The sequence below is a fragment of the Eptatretus burgeri genome, chromosome 4, assembly GCF_056783735.1.
Source record: "Eptatretus burgeri isolate ZD-2024b chromosome 4, Ebu_testis_v1, whole genome shotgun sequence".
Classification (NCBI taxonomy): domain Eukaryota; kingdom Metazoa; phylum Chordata; class Myxini; order Myxiniformes; family Myxinidae; genus Eptatretus; species Eptatretus burgeri.
Genome location: NC_140964.1, coordinates 34889856 through 34909893, shown reverse-complemented (window position 1 = coordinate 34909893; position 20038 = coordinate 34889856). Strand labels below are relative to the sequence as shown.

At 42.4% G+C, this 20038-nt stretch overlaps 1 protein-coding gene across 7 annotated transcripts in view; it reads right to left on the bottom strand.

Moving 5' to 3' along the window:
• Nucleotides 1-3611: 3611 nt before the first annotated feature.
• The window catches only part of DRAP1 (DR1 associated protein 1), a 19261-nt gene continuing 2834 nt past the window's right edge, over nt 3612-20038 (bottom strand). For 3 of the 7 annotated variants that reach the window (XM_085877375.1, XM_085877378.1, XM_085877379.1), the window contains exons 2-7: nt 19176-19248; nt 11191-11284; nt 10584-10703; nt 5632-5725; nt 4815-4900; nt 3612-4705 (exon numbers count right to left, since the gene is read on the bottom strand). In XM_085877375.1, coding sequence (XP_085733501.1) covers nt 4564-4705; nt 4815-4900; nt 5632-5725; nt 10584-10703; nt 11191-11284; nt 19176-19248 — 609 coding nt within the window. In that variant the 3' untranslated portion in view covers nt 3612-4563. Of the gene's footprint in view, nt 4706-4814; nt 4901-5631; nt 5726-10583; nt 10704-11190; nt 11291-19133; nt 19249-20038 lie in introns of all 7 variants that reach the window. The other 4 variants (XM_085877373.1, XM_085877376.1, XM_085877374.1 and 1 more) reach the window with 2 other exon arrangements.

Sequence of the window (20038 nt, the reverse complement as noted above, 5' to 3'; positions counted from 1 at the left end):
ATCTTGACACAGATGTTGATCTGAGATAAATATGATCAGTTTCAATACACCACTCAGTAGTTGTCCCCATGGTTAACTATCCATACTGAAGAGGAAGTGGGGGGATCTTTTTCGCATTATTTTACTTAAGCATCCATATTTTGACCCCAATTCATTGATTTATAAATAATTGATACATTCATGATTGTTGGCAAGGGTGTACCAACAGCAAAATGTTATGAATCTAGAATATGTAATTCCTCTAACCACTTAAAAAGGCACTGGCTCAACCCCTGAAGCCTTAAAAACCGATAATACAAGACAAAACGTCTGCTTTGAGGTGGCTGTAAGTTGAAAAAGTTAGTTTTATGAGAGCAAACTAAAAATTTGGGTCAATATTGCTCAGGGTCCAGTTTCATTAGAATAATTTTATCCAGTGGAAAGGTACGAGTGTCCCAAATCAACAACAAAATAAGCAGAATTAAAGAGTGGAAAACATGAGCGTTGCACCCTATAACCTCCAAACAACGTGGAGTTTGGGCCTGAAATATTTTGTAAGGTCATTTTACTCGTAAAGATTTGTTGTTTTTTGTAACTCTCATCAAAACCAGAGACATTACCTGGAGAACTTTTAGAAAGTTAAGTGAGTGGGAATAGGTGGCATGATCCATTAAATCTCAAGGGTAATGATTGGCTCACAAACAGTACCATAGATGTTTAAAAAGTCAATAAATTTTGTTAAGACTTATGTCGGTTACCTTTCATATCTGACTAAGCACATTCACATGAAGCATGTGAACCCCCTGGTCAATTTGTTTATAGTCAGGGCAGCCACAATCTGATACAGCAAGTAGTGTACCATGGTGTCAAGGAACCTTCAAGAAGACCAAACCACTTGGTACCAGCCCTACAGGCAGGAATTTGTAACATGTTCATGGTCCGGAGATAACTCACATACTCCTTTCGAAGGATACCATGGGATCTTCAACGTTCACCAACGAATGCTGGCAGATGGGACACCCAGTTTAACATCCATCTGAGGAACGGCACACACACATCGATGCCTTGCCCTGTCTGCGAAACACCAGGATGGAATTTTATAGCTGGGCCGAGATTCGAATCCAGGCTAGACAGCTCAAAGATGAGTGCGCATACCTCGAGACCATCCTTCCAGCCCAAGAATTATGGAGTATTTTATTTATTTATTTACAAATAATACACAACCACAACAATCACATCAATTTGTAATAAATAAATAGATTATAAAAGTCAGAGTAAAATTTGCAATGATAAAATATCTTATACCACCAGTCTGTGCTTTGTAACCTCCAGCTCCAACTCTCGGTTGCAATCCAATACGAACCAGCCCGTAGCCCTCAAATAGCATCAGCAGTTTTCACAAGACAATGCCACAAAAACTCAAATCAATAAGAGTGAATTTTAGCAAAATCTTCCGGGGAATCAACGATATCTTAATTGTGTTCTTCTACAGTCAGTTCTTGTTCCCCGAAATGCCGGTAATTCACGCTTGCTTCTCCAAAGCCATTTGAAGAAGAACGTTTTCAATTTGTGGTCGTTTTCCAATCAAACATGCCCTTGGCAAAGTCTATCGTGGTGCTGTCATCAAAAACTGTGTGGGTTGTTTTATTTGTTGTTGTTATTTTTTAAATGAATATCGGCCAAAAATGCGATGCTTTCCATAATTGCCTTCTCAGAAGCGAGGCTGGCAATGTGATTAAAACTTAACAACCACTGAAGGCAAGATTGGTGCTTTTATAAGTAATTTGAAAGCACACAATTATTGCATACTTTAAAACGAGACAACATTCAACAATGCAAAGCCTCGCTGGAGTTGATAGATTCGATTTTAAATACTAACTTATAACCCTATTTCATCGCTGTGCAAAGCTGTGTGCGTGTGACGGAGTTTTTTTTTTTTAAGGCCTTCAAATCAACAATCGAGATTATACAGTAGATCAGGGTGCGGACAAACACCATAACGGGCGGGCACAGTGAACTTGGACGTAATCCACATACATTCAAGGAATAAAATTAATTTATGGTTAAATTAGAGAACTTTGTCAAACTATGCCTCACACTGCTTGGGCACACTAGTCGAGCATGTATGATTTGCAGTGCACCTCTTAGCATGGGCTCGACTTGCCAAACCAGACTCCGTGGTGTAATGGTGAGAGCATCTTCTCCGATTCTGGCAGCTCGACGGTCAAACCCCGGCTGAGTCATAACAAAGACCAACTCGTATTAAATGTGGTCAAGGCCACCTGCGCATGTTAGTGGAACCCATGGGTCTGAGGTGCACTGTAATGCTGCGAATGTGGTCTTGAAATGCAATTTGCAGTGGGTGCAGATGCTGCCTATTCTTCACTTGTTATGTTTAAATTAGACCACTTTGGTCCAATATTTTAAAAAGAAAAAAAAAAAAGGAGCTGTTAACTGCAGAGTATATAAATGACATAAGATCTGATAATGAATGATATTAAAATAGATGTGCATGATCTGAGTTATACATCATGGAATTCAGTAGTCTTCTTTCGTATGCAGCACAGGCTGTGGAGTGGCATCACGGGCTGAGGGCTTGGCTGTGCCCTCTGCTAGTTAGAGCAGGGATTTGCAATTTCTCCATGGTGCCAGTGATAGCTTGCCTACTCTTCGCGAAGAACACCTTGGGATATTTAACGTCCACCAATGAATGCTGGCAGACGAGACGCCCGTTTTAACGTCTGTCCAAGGGATGGCACACACATTGAAGAATCACCCTACCTGTGAAACACCCGGGTGACAATTTATAGTTTGGTCGGGATTCGAACCCAGGTTAGACAGCTTAGAGGTGAGTGTGCATTCTTAGGCCATCCTGTCAGCACCAGTAGAGTAGTACTTCGTATTGGAGGGATGGCATGGGAAAAAAAATGGCCATCACCTATAAAATAATATGGCCACCACATAATCAAAATATGAGTACATTAATTTAGAGCTGAGAATGAATGACATTGAAATAGATATTAAAATAGAATAAAATACTCATCCAATCGCTCACTAACAAACCGACAGATTACAATAACCTCTCCCATCCCTTCAGGAAAGGGCGAGGTTGGAGAAGAAAAAGGGAGGTTAAATACGGTGGGAACTATGTTGATGAACGCAAAAAATATTGATGCACTGAGTACAAGTTATGCCTGGTGTTGGCTTAATGGTGAGGGTGGTGGGCTTGGGATCCTAGGATCCCGAGTTCAAATCCCACTCGGCTGTTGAATTAATACCAGGTGGGGTTGACTCTGCCTATCATCCTTCCGAGGTCGGTAAAATGAGTGCCAGCTTGCTGGTATCCTGTGTGGGAGTGGCAACCCGTCCAGAATTGTGCCCAACAACCAAGGAGACTGCATAGGCAGCACCAACACTGCACAGAGTATGGTCCCAATGGATGGATGGATGGATGAGTACAAGTTAATAAAATCATCAGCCACTATTTCTTGTCGGGTATTTTCTTGCATTCCCTCGAATGTCCATATAATGTAATCGGCATGGATACCATCAAGTGTATGCAGTGGCAGAATTAGCCCAATATAATGGACTTTCACACGTGTTCTTCGTGTGAATGAATCAGATTACAGCAATACAAAAAAAAGTAAATTTTATTCAATGGACAATCAACACAGCTCAAACCAAATTGACTAAAAAGAGTTGGGAAAGTCCACTGCCCATTGAAATTACACAGAAAGCATCACATCTTCGAGCCGCTGTTTTGTAAAACATTGGCAAATGGTACATACTTTTTAGACTTGAGTTTATACAAAATAACAGAGAAGAAGAAAAAAAAAAACAAAAAAAAACAGGATTATTCCAGGTTGATTTTAGAACTGCAAGACAACACTCACAGCTATCTAAAAAGTTAAAACATCTGTAGGAAGTAAAATCTTGCCCTGTTTTCTATATATATTTACACCTGGATATGACGATCATCTAAAAGGATGTGTGGAATGTTCCACAAACTGTATGTGTATAACACAACTGTTTTGGAAAGTGCTTTTTCCAAAGGATGGCACAATTGTAAATACCACTGTAAGCAAAACACCAAATCGCAATCACTTTCAGTTACATCACTCGGGTTTGTCTTGGAAGTTTTGTGCCAGCACCGAATATCAAACAAATCAAAATTAACACATCGATGTTGCCATGAAAATTTGAACGATAGAGAAAACTAGGTGCAACCAACATTCCAAACGAAAAAAAAATTAAAGCAATTATAAGACCAAAGCGTAAACGTTAAATGGCACAACAAACACGACGACACCGGGGAGAAACTTCGACATCGGAGATGATCGAATGAGGTTCAGACAAACCAAAAACTTCCATCACTATAGCCATAGGTTCTCCCAACCTTCCAGCACCAGCTCAATGACTCCCACTTTTTCCCCACCCACACAGTGACGTCCACAAAAAATGAAAATAAAAAAACAGCAGCAACACATCAAAAGGGGGGAGTAGGGGGAGGGGAAGAAGCCAAAACTTTATACAACAATTAAACGTTTTAATGTTAATAAAACATCCCAAGGGAATATCACTGTCTCACGAGTCGTAATCTTCGTCGTCATCGTCTGTAGGGGTTTTGCTCATTGGCACGGCAGGCATAGGCAGGCCAGCGCTGGGTAAAGGGAAGAAGCGGCAATGCAGTGGTGGTTGTGGTGGCACCGGACTGGAGCTTGGGGGGCTGCACCACATGATATGCTGTGAGTCACATCCTTCCTAACGCGAGGCAAGTAAGCTGATAGCAATATAGTGTAAATGCACGAATACGTTTGAAAGCTGACGTCATTTACCTTGCGGGGAGGTCAGCAGGCCTGCTTACACCAGAATGTGTCGCCTCATCAACCTCATCTTCTGACATGGTCTCCTCATAGTCTTCCTGCGAAAAATACCAGAACCATGTTTGACAAAGCCACCTGTTTGTACTGCTCAAGTATCTTTAAACCAAACGAGCACACAAAGAAGACATAATGGTGCAGAATAATGGTCAAGAAATACAGCTTGGGGCTGCTGGTGGGGGCACTGCAGCTCAAAACATACAATCTATCAAGGAGCACATCATGCTAGCCGTTTCATCTGCAATAAGCATGTTAAAGATCCTTTTGTTTATTTTACAAGCTGAGACCATTGGGCTGCCACCCAGGCCAAAAAACATTCGGTTTATCATTATGTTTTATTTGGATCTCTCTTTGACCTTAAACCACTGCAAAAAGCTCTGGGAATGATGTGCATCAGGTGGCAAGTCCTCTGCTCACAGTGCAGCATTACAATAAATATCATTTATTTAGATTGGCCTGGATTGACTTTCTCTTCCTACCTGAGCATTTAGCCCTTGATGCTGGGATCCCAAGTCCAAATTACATTATACTGCAATGATTTGTCATTTGGCTGCTAATGTCCTTGCAATTCATGTCTTTGCACCCACAAATATATATATATATATATATATATATATATATATATATATATATATATATATATATATATATATATATATATATACATATTAGTTGAAATTTTTTCCTCCATGCCAGTGTAAAAAAAAAAAAATACAATAATAATAATAATAATAATAATAATAATAATAATCACTCTGACATGAAAACGTACTTCCTGATCAGTATCCGACTCAGACTGCTTGTCCTTAACTTTGCCTGCACCACCACCATTGGCATTCCTCCTCCACACTCCAAGCCTCTTAACTCTGCATGTGACACACACACACACACACACACACAAACATACACCTCTTGTTGTCAAATCAAATTGACAGAATAAATATCAACAGAACAATCAAGTCTCAGATTTGAAGTGGCTGCTTAAAATCACATGCAAAACTCAACAAAATGTGACCAAAAAGCATTCTCAATTACCAAGTTGTACAATAATTAAAGCAAGCATTTTGAGCTGAAGTGTAATACATAAATTAATTATATTTTTTTATGTGAAATTCCATTCACAGGCAAATCATTAACTGGAGAGTTCATAGAACACCTTACCCCACACTGTCTTGAAAATCAAGGTCGTGGGCGGTGTCTACGAGCAGAAAATTTGATGACGTAAAATTTTGTCCAAGTACTGCTAAGTTACGGAAGAGTTTTGAAAGTGCTGAAAAGATGATTTGTGTTCTCGTGTTCAAATAATATTTAAATTGAAATAAAATAAAGATTTTAAAGGCTGTAGAAAAGAAAATTCAGAAGTTTACCACCGCTGACGCAGCGTCTTTCACACCACCTTATTAAACACGTTGCATTCGTTATTCGTGCCTTTTGTTTGTGTCCTTTATGATGTCCCTAAAACAGAAAGTTTCCTGTATGAAATGATTTTCAATTTTGTTTGATTGACAGACAGGCAAAAAAAAAAAAATCTCATTCCATTGTGCGCACGTGCGATCAGGATGAATTCAGAGCCAAAGTAATGCTCAACTAAATGTTCATATCCCAATTTGTGTTCAAAATAAAACATTCAATTGAATAAAGTTGTTCCTCAATCATAAAATTGCATTTGTAGACAGGACATATTGTCTGCCTGTCTGACAGACAGACAGAAGTGAACCAATTGCTTAAGTATTTAGATTTAGAAGTGACAGACTTTTTGCTTCGCATGTGCAGGGTAATAATCGTAGCCAACAGAACAGAAAATAATTAGAGAGTTTATAGAAAACCTTACCCCGCTCAGTCATGAGATAAAAGGGCATGGGTGGGGTCTGCAAGCAGCAAATTTGTTTGTTCGGTATGATGTAAAATGTTGTCCAATACTGCTAAACGAAAGATTTTTGTAAGTGCCAATAAGGCTTATATGTGCTCTTCAGTGTTCAAATTTATAATAAAATTGAAATGAAATTAAATAAAGATTTCAAAGGTTGTATAAAACAATAATTCAGAAGTTTACTGCTGTTGATGCAGCATCTTTTACACCACCTTATGTAACACACCAGGATTTGCACTCCAGCCACCGTAAAACCCTTCATTCCGCAAAACACAAAAACACAAAGAAACCTGAAAACCCACTCCGTGGGAGTACCTCCTGTGCCACTTCCCTTCGCAGGGCAGCTCACCGGATGACGGGATTGGGGCAAAACCTTCGGGACCCCCAATCTTTGATGATAGGAGGGAAACCACGGGGTAACATTCCTGGGTCAGATTGCGGGAGAGTGTCGGAGTGGTGCTGAGGTGTTGTCCACCAGACGGCGGTCTCCTTGGGTTAACCTGAGGCGGTCCCTTCGGGTGGGTGCCTGGAATGTCCTATCCCTAAGAGAGGATGATCACCTGTCTCTGTTATCATCTGAGCTCAAGCGTTTGGACATCGGTATTGCAGCACTCTGAGGTTCGGAGACCAGTTTGCGGCGAGATAATGGTGGGTGGTTACACCTACTATTGGTCTGGTCGCTCTGATGGTTACCATACCCAAGGAGTTGCTGTAGCTGTGTCCAATAAGCTGACTCCAATAATAATTGAGGTAACACCGGTCAACGAGCGTATTATGAGAATAAGGATTCATCACTACTTCGGTGTCATTTCCCTGCTCTCTGTTTATGCTCCGACTGAAGTGAGCGATCTCACCGTGAAGGATGCATTCCACACCACGCTCGACTCTGTGGTTGATCAGTGCCCCAGACGAGATACACTTCTCGTCTTGGGGGATTTCAATGCATCGACTGGAACTGATAGGGATGGTTATGAAACATGTGTTGGTCCCCATGGGTCGGGAACTGTGAACCTGAATAGCACTTAGTTCCTTGACTTTGCAAGAAGACGTGGACTTAGGGTGGCCAGTTCATGGTTTCAGCGCCCACAAGCTCATCGCTGGACTTGGTATTCCAACGCTGGCAGTGTGGCAAAGGAGAATGACCATGTCCTCGTTGATTGTCGCTGGAGGATGATCCAGAACTGCAGGGTCGACTGGAGTGCTTAGTTCCTCAATACTGACCACCGGCTTGTTGTAACAACTCTGAAGTTGCACCTTAAATCCAGGAGAATGTTACCATCCCAGCCTAGAATGGATGTTGGCAAGCAAAAGGATGAGAGGGTAGCTGAGGAGTTTGCGAACAAGCTGAGTGGAGATTTGAGGAGTCTGGGTGCTTTGGGAGGTCCTGAAGAGTTGTGGAGTGCCTTCAAGACCACCGTCCTTGATGTTGCTGGTGGAAGTCTTGGAACTCACCGTAGGGCAAAGAAGAATTTTGACTCTCAAGGGACACTGGATACCATTGACCAGAGTCGCAGGGCCAGACTGAATGGCAGAGCAGGGCTGTTCAGGGAGCTGAGGTGTAAAACTGTACGTGCGCTTAGGGTGGACAAGGAGGCCTACGTGCGAGGAATCTCTGAGGGGGTAGAGCATCACCTGTGGTCAAGTGATTCTCGTCCTGCTTACAGGGGAATTCGCGCATTGCGTTCATCCAAGCCCATCCCTCGGTGTACTGCAGTGAGAGCAGAGGGTGGTAAGCTCTTGACAGAGGAGTCCGAAGTGAAGCCCCACTGGGCCGGTTACTTTGAGCGGTTGTACCAGGCTGATCCACCAGCTGTCGAGTTGGACGTCAGGGGTGTTACAATCCCTGTTGCTGACCCTCCAATCAACTGTGGTCCACCTTCACTTGTGGAAACACAGGCTGCGGTGAACCGGTTGAAATGGGGTAAAGCTCCAGGGATCTGTGGCATCCATGCTGAACTTCTCAAGGCTGGTGGAAATGCTGCACTCGTGTCGTTGCATGCAGTTTTGTGCTCTGCCTGGAACACAGGCATCATCCCAACTGACTGGAAGAGGGGCCTTGTTGTCCCTCTCTGGAAAGGGAAGGGTGATCGCCAAGACTGCAACAACTACCGAGGGGTGACGCTGCTCTCAGTGCCGGGCAAGGTCTTTGCTCGGATAATTCTTGATCGGGTTCGCCGCCATCTGCATGAGCATCAGCATCCACAGCAGTCAGGCTTTACACCAAACAGGTCAACGATTGACCGTATCCTTGCTCTTCGGGTCCTCACCGAACGCAGGTGAGAGTTTCGGCAGGGGCTGCTTGCAGCCTATGTTGATCTCTGTAAAGCGTTCGATTCAGTGAATCGGGATGTCCTCTGGAGGATTCTTGGCCTTTCTGGGGTGCCAATAAAACTGATCGATCTGATGTCTGAACTCTACTCTGGTATGGAGAGTGCTGTGAGATGTGGTGGTACCATCTCTGACTTATTTACAGTTGTTACTGGAGTTAGTCAGGGGTGTGTACTGGCCCCCACACTTTTCAGCACTTGTATGGACTGGATTCTAGGGAGGATGTCAGAGAGATGAAGCTACGGTGCATCGTTTGGGAATATCAAGATCTCTGATTTTCATTTCGCAGATGATGCAGTTATCTTTGCAGAGACTTTTGATATCCTTTTGGGGGCCCTCGAGGTGCTGAATGAGGAGTCGGAGCCCCTGGGATTAGGGGTTTCTTGTGTCAAAACTAAGATCCAGGCTTTCAATGACATCTTGGATGCTGCTGTCCTGTCTGTGCCTGTTTGTGGTGAGGATGTTGAGGTCGTGGAGAGATTCACTTCCCTCGGCAGTGATATTCATGTCTCTGCTGGCTGTGAGTCAGAGGTCAACAGACATCTGGGTTGAGCCTGGGGAGTCATGGATTCACTGGATAATGGGGTGTGGTGCTGCCGATACCTGTGCGGGAGGACGAAAGTCCGAGTCTTCAGGTCCTTGGTGCTTCCAGTCTTGCTCTATGGATATGAGACTTGGACTCTGACCAAAGATCTGCGATGGAGACTTAATTCCTTTCGTGCCAGGTCTCTTCGGAGAATCCTTGGCTATCGCTGGTCAGACTTTGTGTCCACCGAGCGGTTGCTGAGAGAGGCTCAAATGAGATTTGTTACCTGCATAGTCCGTGAGCATCAGTTGCGGCTGTATGGACATGTGGCTCGTTTTCCTGCTCACCATATTCTCTCAGCGAGGGAGTCTCGTGAGTGGAGGAGGCCAATGGGCCGACCACGTGCCTCGTGGTTGCAGCAGGTTGATCGGCATCTCAAGGAGATGGGGATGGGCCAGGCATCTGCCTGGGGGATGGCCAGACGGAGGCCCCTGGAGTACCGGCGGAAAGTGGAAGCAGCGACGCACTGCTCTCGCGCATGCTCGCATACCTGACCTGACCGTATGTAACATGTTACATGAGTTATTTATGCCTGTTTGTGTCCTTTATGATATCCCTAAAACGGTAAGTTTCCTGTTTGGAATGATTTTCAATTTTGTTTGACTGCCAGACAGGCAGACAGAGAGAGAGAAAAATAAATAAAACAACCTCAATCCTCCGTGTGCATGTGCGACAAATACAAATTCAAATTCAGAGCCAAAGTAATGCTAAACTGCAGGTTCGATTTCCTATTCATGTCCCAATTTGTGTTCAAAATAAAATATTCAATTGAAATAAAGTTGTTCCTCGATTATAAACTGACGTTTGTGGACAGAGAAAAAACGGACAGAGACAGCCAATTGCCACAATTGCTTAACCTCACTTTCCGCTTCGCACACACGGGGTAACAAATCCTTGTAGTGCACATATTAGAACAAGTGCAGCATGCAATGCACCACACCGCTTTATGGACTTGTCTCCATCATTCCCTGCTTCTTCTCTGTCGCCCTGCATATCCGGCAGGCCAGCTACAAGGTCTTTGAGGAAATCGTACTGCTGCTCCGACTCAATGCACTGCTTCCTGCACACAAAGGAGAAGCTAACTATCAACCTCGACAACACACATGGCTTCACTGGTGGGGTAATCCACCATCAAATGAATGATAAAAGGAAACTTTTTTGAAAATCCTGCAAAGATAGCACAAAACCAATCTACAACTACTTGCAGATCGAAGACAAATGTCTTGATGCTTTGGTTCAACAATACAAGCTTTTGTAGAACATTCAGTTGTGAACAAGCCATACGCAGTGCGACATCCTTTATTCATGGCATGAGAAAAGCCTGTGCGTGTGTGAACCACAGACGTCACGGTGAATGCTTTTCCATCGCACAACTTGATGGGATAAATGTAGCATATGTTGTATAAAAATCATGTTCATAGAATGAAAAATCATTTGAAATAGAGCATTTGACGATTGTGAGTCAAAAAAATGAATTCTACTGTGTACAGAAAGTGACACAATTGAATTGAAAGGAGACAGCATGCCGGTACGCAGAGAATACTCACAGATGCGATGTGGTCATAGTTTTCGCATTGCGTGACTGTGTCACCTGGCAGGTTTTGGTTAAAAGGGATTCTAAAAAGAGCTCCAAGGCTCGAGCTGACGCTGGAAATCAAGAAAGACAGTAAAAGAATAGCAGCGAACCGCTAGTACAAGTAAGAAGCACATTTCGATCCAATGGATTCAACCAGCACATCCATAATGGTACCTCGTTTGGTTAAAGGGAAACTCAGCAGGCACTGAATCTCAAACTAGAAGGACACTCAGTAGAATGCATACCTCCACCGAGCTGAACACTTTACGTGTTGTATCACACTGATAGGCCAGATCTGGATCCAGACCTGAACCAAAATCCAATCGGTTTGTTATTGTTACCTACCCAACTCATCCACAACCTTTCGAAATATCGTGCTATACTGTATATCATTATTGACTCTCTCTAGCAATGTAGTAGTAGTGGTGGGGGGGGGGGAGTCAAACTGCAAAAAGTGGCCTAGTTAAGGAGTTATTGTACTTGGTGGGTTCGAAAATTTTCATTGCTACCAGATGTGAGGTACATATGTGGGGAACTTCACCAGGGTAGATGTAAATTCGACAAGTGGTGCAATTCTCTTTGAAACTTGACCTTTGCCCTTTTTGAAACAGACATGTCGTGTGCTATCGAATACATCCTGATTTCTGTTCATTTTGTTCGCTTTAACATTCCAACTTGAAGGGTTTCAAGGTCATGTGTCATTCACTGAAGTTAAATTTATCAACCAAACTCAGAACTTACAAATATCAAGAAGAATCTTTTTCTGTTTTTGAATGCGAAATAAGCATTGTAAGCATACCATCATTTCAAATTCAATATTTTTCTTGTCAGAGCAGATTCCACCAAATAGCTTCAACTGATGTCTACAAAAATGATAAACATCATAGCAATTGTTTTTCTATTCCTCCAGATTAACCATACAAATGAATAGGCGTGTCAGCATATTGCATCATGTAATGTTTAAACCTGTACATTAGCACTATGGAGTTAGTGCAGGATGAAAATTACTAATAAAATTGTCATGCATGTAAAAATAAAATTACAATATAAATGACAATGAATACAGCATGAACTAGAAGGGCACTCGGTAGAGCACATACCTCCGCCATGCGACGCCTGATCCACGTGAACATATCGGGCCGAATACTTTTTTGAGATATCATGCTGTGCGTCGTTTTTGGCCCCAACTCTCAATGGTAAAGAATCACTTTAATAATTAAATAATTCTCATATTCGGATTCGGATTCGGATCTTCACCAAAATCGAATCAATCGGTTTTATCACACACCCAACCTGTCCACCAAGTTTCATCCGAATCCGTCCACAACTTTTTGAGATATCATGCACACAACACAGACAAATGAAATTGCTCGTTGAGCAAGGAATTGCCGGAATAACTTTGTCATATCTCCATGATCTCTGAAAAAACAAAAACCTGGATCAATCAGTTTGGTTCTTTTAAGTCGATAGTGTGACTGTTTAATGAGTTATCACACTTAGTTTGGTCATGATCATAACTTGGAAGTCAATCGGACTTGAAATGGCGTTTTTATCGCAATTTGAAAGTTTTAACCCGACCCCCCTGACATTCGACCCCCGACCGCTAAGAAGGGTGTTGGTGTGACACCCCAATGAGACATATGGTTGGATGCAGTATTGGAAGATGCACATTTTGGATTTTGGTTTGAAGTCTATACGACCATTTTAGCGGATGTTATTGCGAAAATAAGGCTTTCCGTTTTTCGGTGACCTTGACCTTGACCTTTGACCTAGATTCACCAAAAACGACAAGTGTCTAAGTTGGACCATGGCCGACGTCTGTACCCAGTTTGGTCATGATCGCTGAAACGGTGTGGCTGCTACAGGGTAAACAAACACAAACAAACAGACAGACAGACAGACACACAGAATGACACACACAACCAACCAACATAATTGCCGAAATCCAAAGGATTCCGGCAATTAACAAGAAGAAGACGTCATGAAAAGCACGGCACTTGCAAAATCCATAAAACAAATGTGACCTCAAAAATAATTTGTAGTTGAATTGAATGACCAAATATGCAACTTCTCTTCAAGTTTCAAGTCAATCGTTTGAAAATTGACAATCTTAGAAATTCGGCCTGTGTTGACCTTCTGGCCTATGTTGACCTCAAAAATAATTGGCTGGTTGAAGGATTTTAGAAATTTGACAAATATGTTTACCTTTGACATGGACATGCATCAGAGCAGATATTATCTTCTTTCAGGCATTCACACTTTCTGTCGCTGCAGTCGCTTTTGCATCCGCACTTGGAAAATATCAGAGGGCCTCAGGAGCTGGTGGGAGGGTATTCAGCTTCGGAACAAGGTGACCATTCTCATTCAATACCCAATCAATTGTTGACAGGAGAAGCCGATAGGTGCTGAACAGGAGCATTTGACCAGATGTAAGCCTGGCAGTTGGCACGCTTTATATGTTGCTTGAAAGCATCCATTGTGGGAGACAGTTTTTGACTCGTCTTGTTTTTCTATGCGAACAAGTCGTACGAACTGCATCCAGAGATGCTTCATCTCGTGCAGTACACCTCATGGACACCAAAGAAACGCATGCTGCTTCAGTCACAGGGGCAATCGTTGTTGGATCTTTTCCAAGACCATTTAGTCCATCCCTTCATCCACTTTTCTTTTCCCATTCCACTAAATGCTGATGTCGAGTCACAGTCGCTGAATGAGTGAATGGATGGCAAGTGACATGTGCCATATCTTTTCCTAGTTCTGCTGTGATGGTGTGCATGGGCACAAATCTCTTCTTGTGACCAGTGACGGTTTTCAAGTGCAGTTCCTTGATACTGGTCATTGAGCAGTCCCTCTGGTACATGCTGCCCATGTCTGAATCTCAGCTCCACAAAACAACTCTGTCAATGCCCAAGGTTTTCTTTGCATGTACAATATGCAGTAACACGCAAGAATCAGCTTTTTCGCGGTTAGCCGACTGCCGTTGCATATCCAAAATATATTTGATGGTAAATTGATATGAGAGTATGAATTCATGAAGAAAATATGCATATCATCTTCATCCTGTCTTTGCTCTGGCAAACTACTCATGCATGTTGTTGTTGTTGTTGTTGTTCGCCTTTCGGCTGCTCCCGTTAGGGGTCGCCACAGCGGATCATCCGTTATGATCTGCATAATGATTTGGCACAGGTTTTACGCCGGATGCCCTTCCTGACGCAACCCTGGTCGCCTCTTACGACACAGGGATAAGGATCGAGTTTCGCCATGATTCCGGGCTGTCCTACATCCTCTCATAGCATGGCCCAGCACAGAGCTCCCATCCTCAAGTGATCCTCCAACCCAAGCCTCCGAGTAGCCGGATTACAGGCGCACGCCACTACGCCCGGTGCAAACTACTCATGCATGTTATACATGAATGTCTACGTGTGAGACTACATGTGTGAAGAGACTTTATTTGTCAATAAAAACGAATTGCACCATTTTCAGAATCTACATCCACCCAAGCATTCGTCTATCCCTGTTGGCCAAATAGTGTAGTAGATAGCAGAAAAATTGTGCAAATTACGATACAATCATCAAATTTGGCATTTCTGTTCTGCAGGGCTTTCTGATCAAATCTGCCTGATTAGCCATTTGAAAATCCAAATTTTGAAAAATTTGAAGAAAAAAAAAGAAGTTCAAAAAAATTTGAAGTCACAGCTGGCTGAAATTCTTGAAGCGTAAGTGAACATCCCAGACAGAGAACCAAGGGGAGATGCAGTCATCATTGATGGCTCAGCACTTATCAATGCCCTACCTCCACGCACTTCAAAGATATTTGATGACTATGCTAAAGAAGACACCATCCCAAAGGTGGAATCCTATGGTACCAGGTACGAGAGGGTGGACGTAGTGTTTGATGTGTACAAGAAGTCAAGTCTGAAGTCCGAGGCAAGGTCGAAAAGAGGGCATGGAATCAGAAGAAGAGTGACAGGAACCAGTAAGACCCCAAGTAACTGGAGAAGCTTTCTTCGAGATGACAGCAACAAGACTGAGCTGTTTCACTTCCTTGCGGAAAAGATGTGTGAAGCACAGACGACAAGCACAGTCATTGTCACAACAGAAGATGCCATTAGCAACACAAGGAAGTCACTGGATGCTGTGTCTCCATGTTGTCATGAAGAAGCTGACACTCGAATATTTGTACATGCCAGGGATGCAACGATGGATGGTAACAAGTCCATTATCATTAAGGCTAATGACACGGACGTACTAGTCATAGCAATATCTGTACTGCCATCCTTACAGGAACTAGGTCTTGAGAACATGTGGATTGCCTTTGGCCAAGGAGCCAAGACACGATGGATTCCAGTCCATGAGGTAGTTTCTGCAATAGGGCCTGAGAAAGCTCGAGGGATCCCATACTTCCATGCGTTCACTGGATGTGACGTCGTGTCTGCCTTTCGCGGTAAAGGGAAGAAAACTGCATGGCAGACTTGGAACGTCTTTGATGATGTTTCTGAAACATTCACCAATCTCAGCCAGCATCCAACATTGATTCATGATCTTGACCTTTTTTTTTGTTTGTTTTTTTCAAATTTTTCAAAATTTGGATTTTCAAATGGCCAATCAGGCAGATTTGATTAGGATCCCCTGAAGAACAAATGTGCCAAATTTGATGCTTGTATCATCATTTGCACGATTCCTCTCAAAAATTACTGTTATCTGCCCCACTATAACACCTGACAGCAATGAAAATTTTCTAGCTGACGAAGTACCTTTGACCACTAGAAATCAGGTCTGGCCCCCGGACTAATGGTGAAGAATCACTTATAAATAAATACAAATTATAGTATCCAGATCTGGATCCGGATCTTCACCAAAATTTGAATCTATTTGTCCTCGTCACAACCCCAACCTGTCCACCAAGTTTCATCCAAATCCGTCCATACCTTTTTGAGACATTGTACTATACTGTACATCGTTTTTGGACCTATCTCTCAATGGTGAAGAATCACTTTTTTTTTTTTTTTAATTTATCATAATAATTAAATTCAAGGAATTGGATCCAGGTTCTCACCAAAAACGAATCTAGTTGTTCTCATCACACAGCCAACATATCCATCAACCAGAGTTGGTGTCGAAGCCACCCAAAGCTCGCCAGTTGATACATTTATCGTTTTTAAAAGACTCGTCTAATGATTAATATTTTTTATAAAGCATTGCAGTGAAGTCTGATCCAAATAATTTTAAAGCAATATATGTATTTGTATATTGTAATCAGTAACAAGAGCGCAGGTGAGCACAATATATGCCCGAACAAGAAGGTATATCCAGAATTGTGCAACGACATGGAAAACAGCATCCTGGTTGCCATGGCAACCACTTTAGATGACGAACGTATGTCGCGACACACCGTCTCCACAGTCTGTACCTATGTACCAAATATGAAACGTGAAAGTTTAAAACTTTGGGAGTTAGAGCGCGGACAGGAACAGACGGAGGACACATAATACGCTCCGACATACGTATATATGTATGTATGTATATATATATATATATATATATATATATATATATATATATATATATATATATATATATATATATATATATATATATATATATATATATATATATATATATATATATATATATATATATATACATGTCGGGCGTATAAAAAAAATAGTGGTAGATAAAAACATTAGAAAGGAAAAAATAACTTGCACCAAAATTTTTAACATTTCCACGCTCACGCTGGGGGTATCGCTATAGCTCTTTGTTCTTCGAACAGGCGAGCTAAAAACGAATCCCACCTTTGGTGGTGGAGGTAAATAAGGGACACTGCATGTCATGTCAAATATCGCCAATACCATAAGTCATCATCGTGGAATAAAGAACTGTCCAATGAACGTGACACAAAATAAAGCCTCGTTAAAAAAAAATGGGAAATGAGTCTTTTTTTTCCATATTCCTAAGCTGCATCACTTAACATTCCTGACTGCAAGAAGGGGAAGCAGTGGATCCACCCTACTCTTCCACTGCCCCCTCCTCCAACACCCTTCCCGGCCTCTTGTTTAAGAGGTTAGAACATGTAATGGCTGCACATTCAATTCCACCATGAAAGAGGAGAAATATCAGATTGTGCAAGTAAAAACAAATCACAGGATCGTAAAACAGCTCAGTGAGACGTTCTCATGTCTCGAAACATCAAACGGTCCGTTAATCACCTCCTGCGCAAAAAAACCACGAATCACCAAGAATGGATTACATTATGTTTACTTGAGTAACTTTACGTAAAATGGCAACCCGAGCGTCTTCAACTACATTGTCTGCTCGTATACGTCAATCTAGCGCATCCCTTCATAGCAACAATACAACTTTGGCGAAAAGCTCGAAACATCAGCACTTTAGCATGATCCCCGTGTGTTTCTACCTCCTCATGGGGTCAGACGGGGAATGTTTTTGGTCCAAAACTTTCACAAACTGACTGACCAAACCTGAGATTTGAATAAACCTTCATAGTGGGGCAGATAACAGCAATTTTTTGAGAGGAATCGTGCAAATTATGATACAAGCATCAAATTTGGCACATTTGTTCTTCAGGGGATCCTAATCAAATCTGCCTGATTGGCCATTTGAAAATCCAAATTTTGAAAAATTTAAAAATAAAAAAATAAAAAATAAAAAAAGTCAAGATCACGAATCGATGTTGGATGCTGGCTGAGATTGGTGAATGTTTCAGAAACATCATCAAAGACGTTCCAAGTCTGCCATGCAGTTTTCTTCCCTTTACCGCGGAAGGCAGACATGACGTCACATCCAGTGAACGCTTGGAAGTATGGGATCCCTCAAGCTTTCTCAGGTCCTATTACAGAAACTACCTCATGGACTGGAATCCATCGCACCTTGGCTCCTTGGCCAAAGGCAATCCACATGTTCCCAAGACCTAGTTCCTGTAAGGATGGCAGTACAGATATTGCTATGACTAGTACGTCCGTGTCATTAGCCTCAATGATAATGGACTTGCTGCCATCCGTCGTTGCATCCCTGGCGTGCACAAATATTTGAGTGTCAGCTTCTTCATGACAACATGGAGACAGCATCCAGTGACTTCCTTGTGTTGCTCATGGCATCTTCTCCTTTTGTGACAATGACTGTGCTTGTCGTCTGTGCTTCACACATCTTTTCCGCAAGGAAGTGAAACAGCTCAGTCTTGTTGCTGTCATCTCGAAGAAAGCTTCTCCAGTAACTTGGGGTCTTACTGGTTCCTGTCACTCTTCTTCTGATTCCTTGCTCCCTTTTCGACCTTGCCTTGGACTTCAGACTTGACTTCTTGTACACATCAAACACTACGTCCACCCTCTCGTACCTGGCACCATAGGATTCCACCTTTGGGATGATGTCTTCTTTAGCATAGTCATCAAATATCTTTGAAGTGCGTGGAGGTAGGGCATTGATAAGTGCTGAGCCATCATCGATGACTGCATCTCCCCTTGGTTCTCTGTCTGGGATGTTCACTTGCGCTTCAAGAATTTCAGCCAGCTGTGACTTCAAATTTTTTTGAAGTTTTTTTTTCTTCAAATTTTTCAAAATTTGGATTTTCAAATGGCCAATCGGGCAGATTTGATCAGAAAGCCCTGCAGAACAGAAATGCCAAATTTGATGCTTGTATCATAATTTGCACGATTTTTCTACTATCTAATACACTATCAGGAATTCGGAATTTAACCAGGATGCTGACAAGAACTCGCAGGGGGGGGGAGGGGATCTTTAACGCGTTGGCAGGTGGGTCCTCCTGTTTGACGTCCATCCTAAGGGACAACACACACGTGCCTCTCCCTGCGTACGAGTTTATATCTGTGTAGGGATTCCAAACCAGGCAACACTTCGTCCATAGCACACTTCGTCCATAGCTCTAAAAGATTCACATACCTATAAAGCACCCCATCGAGCAACATGGCATTTTAAGGATACAAATGATAACTGGAACAGCTGCTGCAACCTTCCCAACCTCCTCATCTGTTTGCATTATTTTCTTTATTCTTGCCTGGAAGTGCAAGAGGGGTAGGGATGGAGAGCATAGTGTAAAGTACTTCAATTCTAGAAATAAATATCTCTCGTCAGAATATGGCAACCAAAGGTGAACACTTACGCAACACGATATCGGTGACCTCACAGATATGAAAGTAACAGTTTGCACCAAAGTCGATTGCAATCAATTTGACATTTCAAAAAGGTACGATTCATCTCGTAACTGTCGGTTTTATAAACTTTGAACGTGCAAGGAAAATATCAAATCGATGGCATTTCATGCGACGACGTGTGCATGGTGTCCAAGTTTGATCCAAGTTCAATGATGTGATGAGCACGTTGTGCATGCGCAGTTACTGAGATGGTCACAGAAACAGCATGGCAAGATTCAAGATCACCTCATCATCACAGAGAACGAATGAGTCTTGACATGGATGGATGGTATTCACAAGAACGGGTTAGTGAACATCTTGGGGTATCACACAGGGTAAATGGGGGGCAAACTGCAGGAATATTCTCATCGCCTCAACATATGGTACAAGACGAGCCATGAGCGGTAAAACATCATGATGCTTCACCCAGGAGAGGACCAACGATGTGGGTCACAACGCTATGCCGATAAATTTTTCTTTTCGCAAAAGTAAACTCAACCAATACATACCGAATTATAATTAATCAGCAATGATGAGTCTGCTGAATCCATCAAAACAGTCTTCGGGCACAAAATGTACGAGCGAGAGGGGCAGGTGCAACGTCAGGTAACTTCAACGTGCATGAAGCATGCAACAAACACACGGCACCGACTT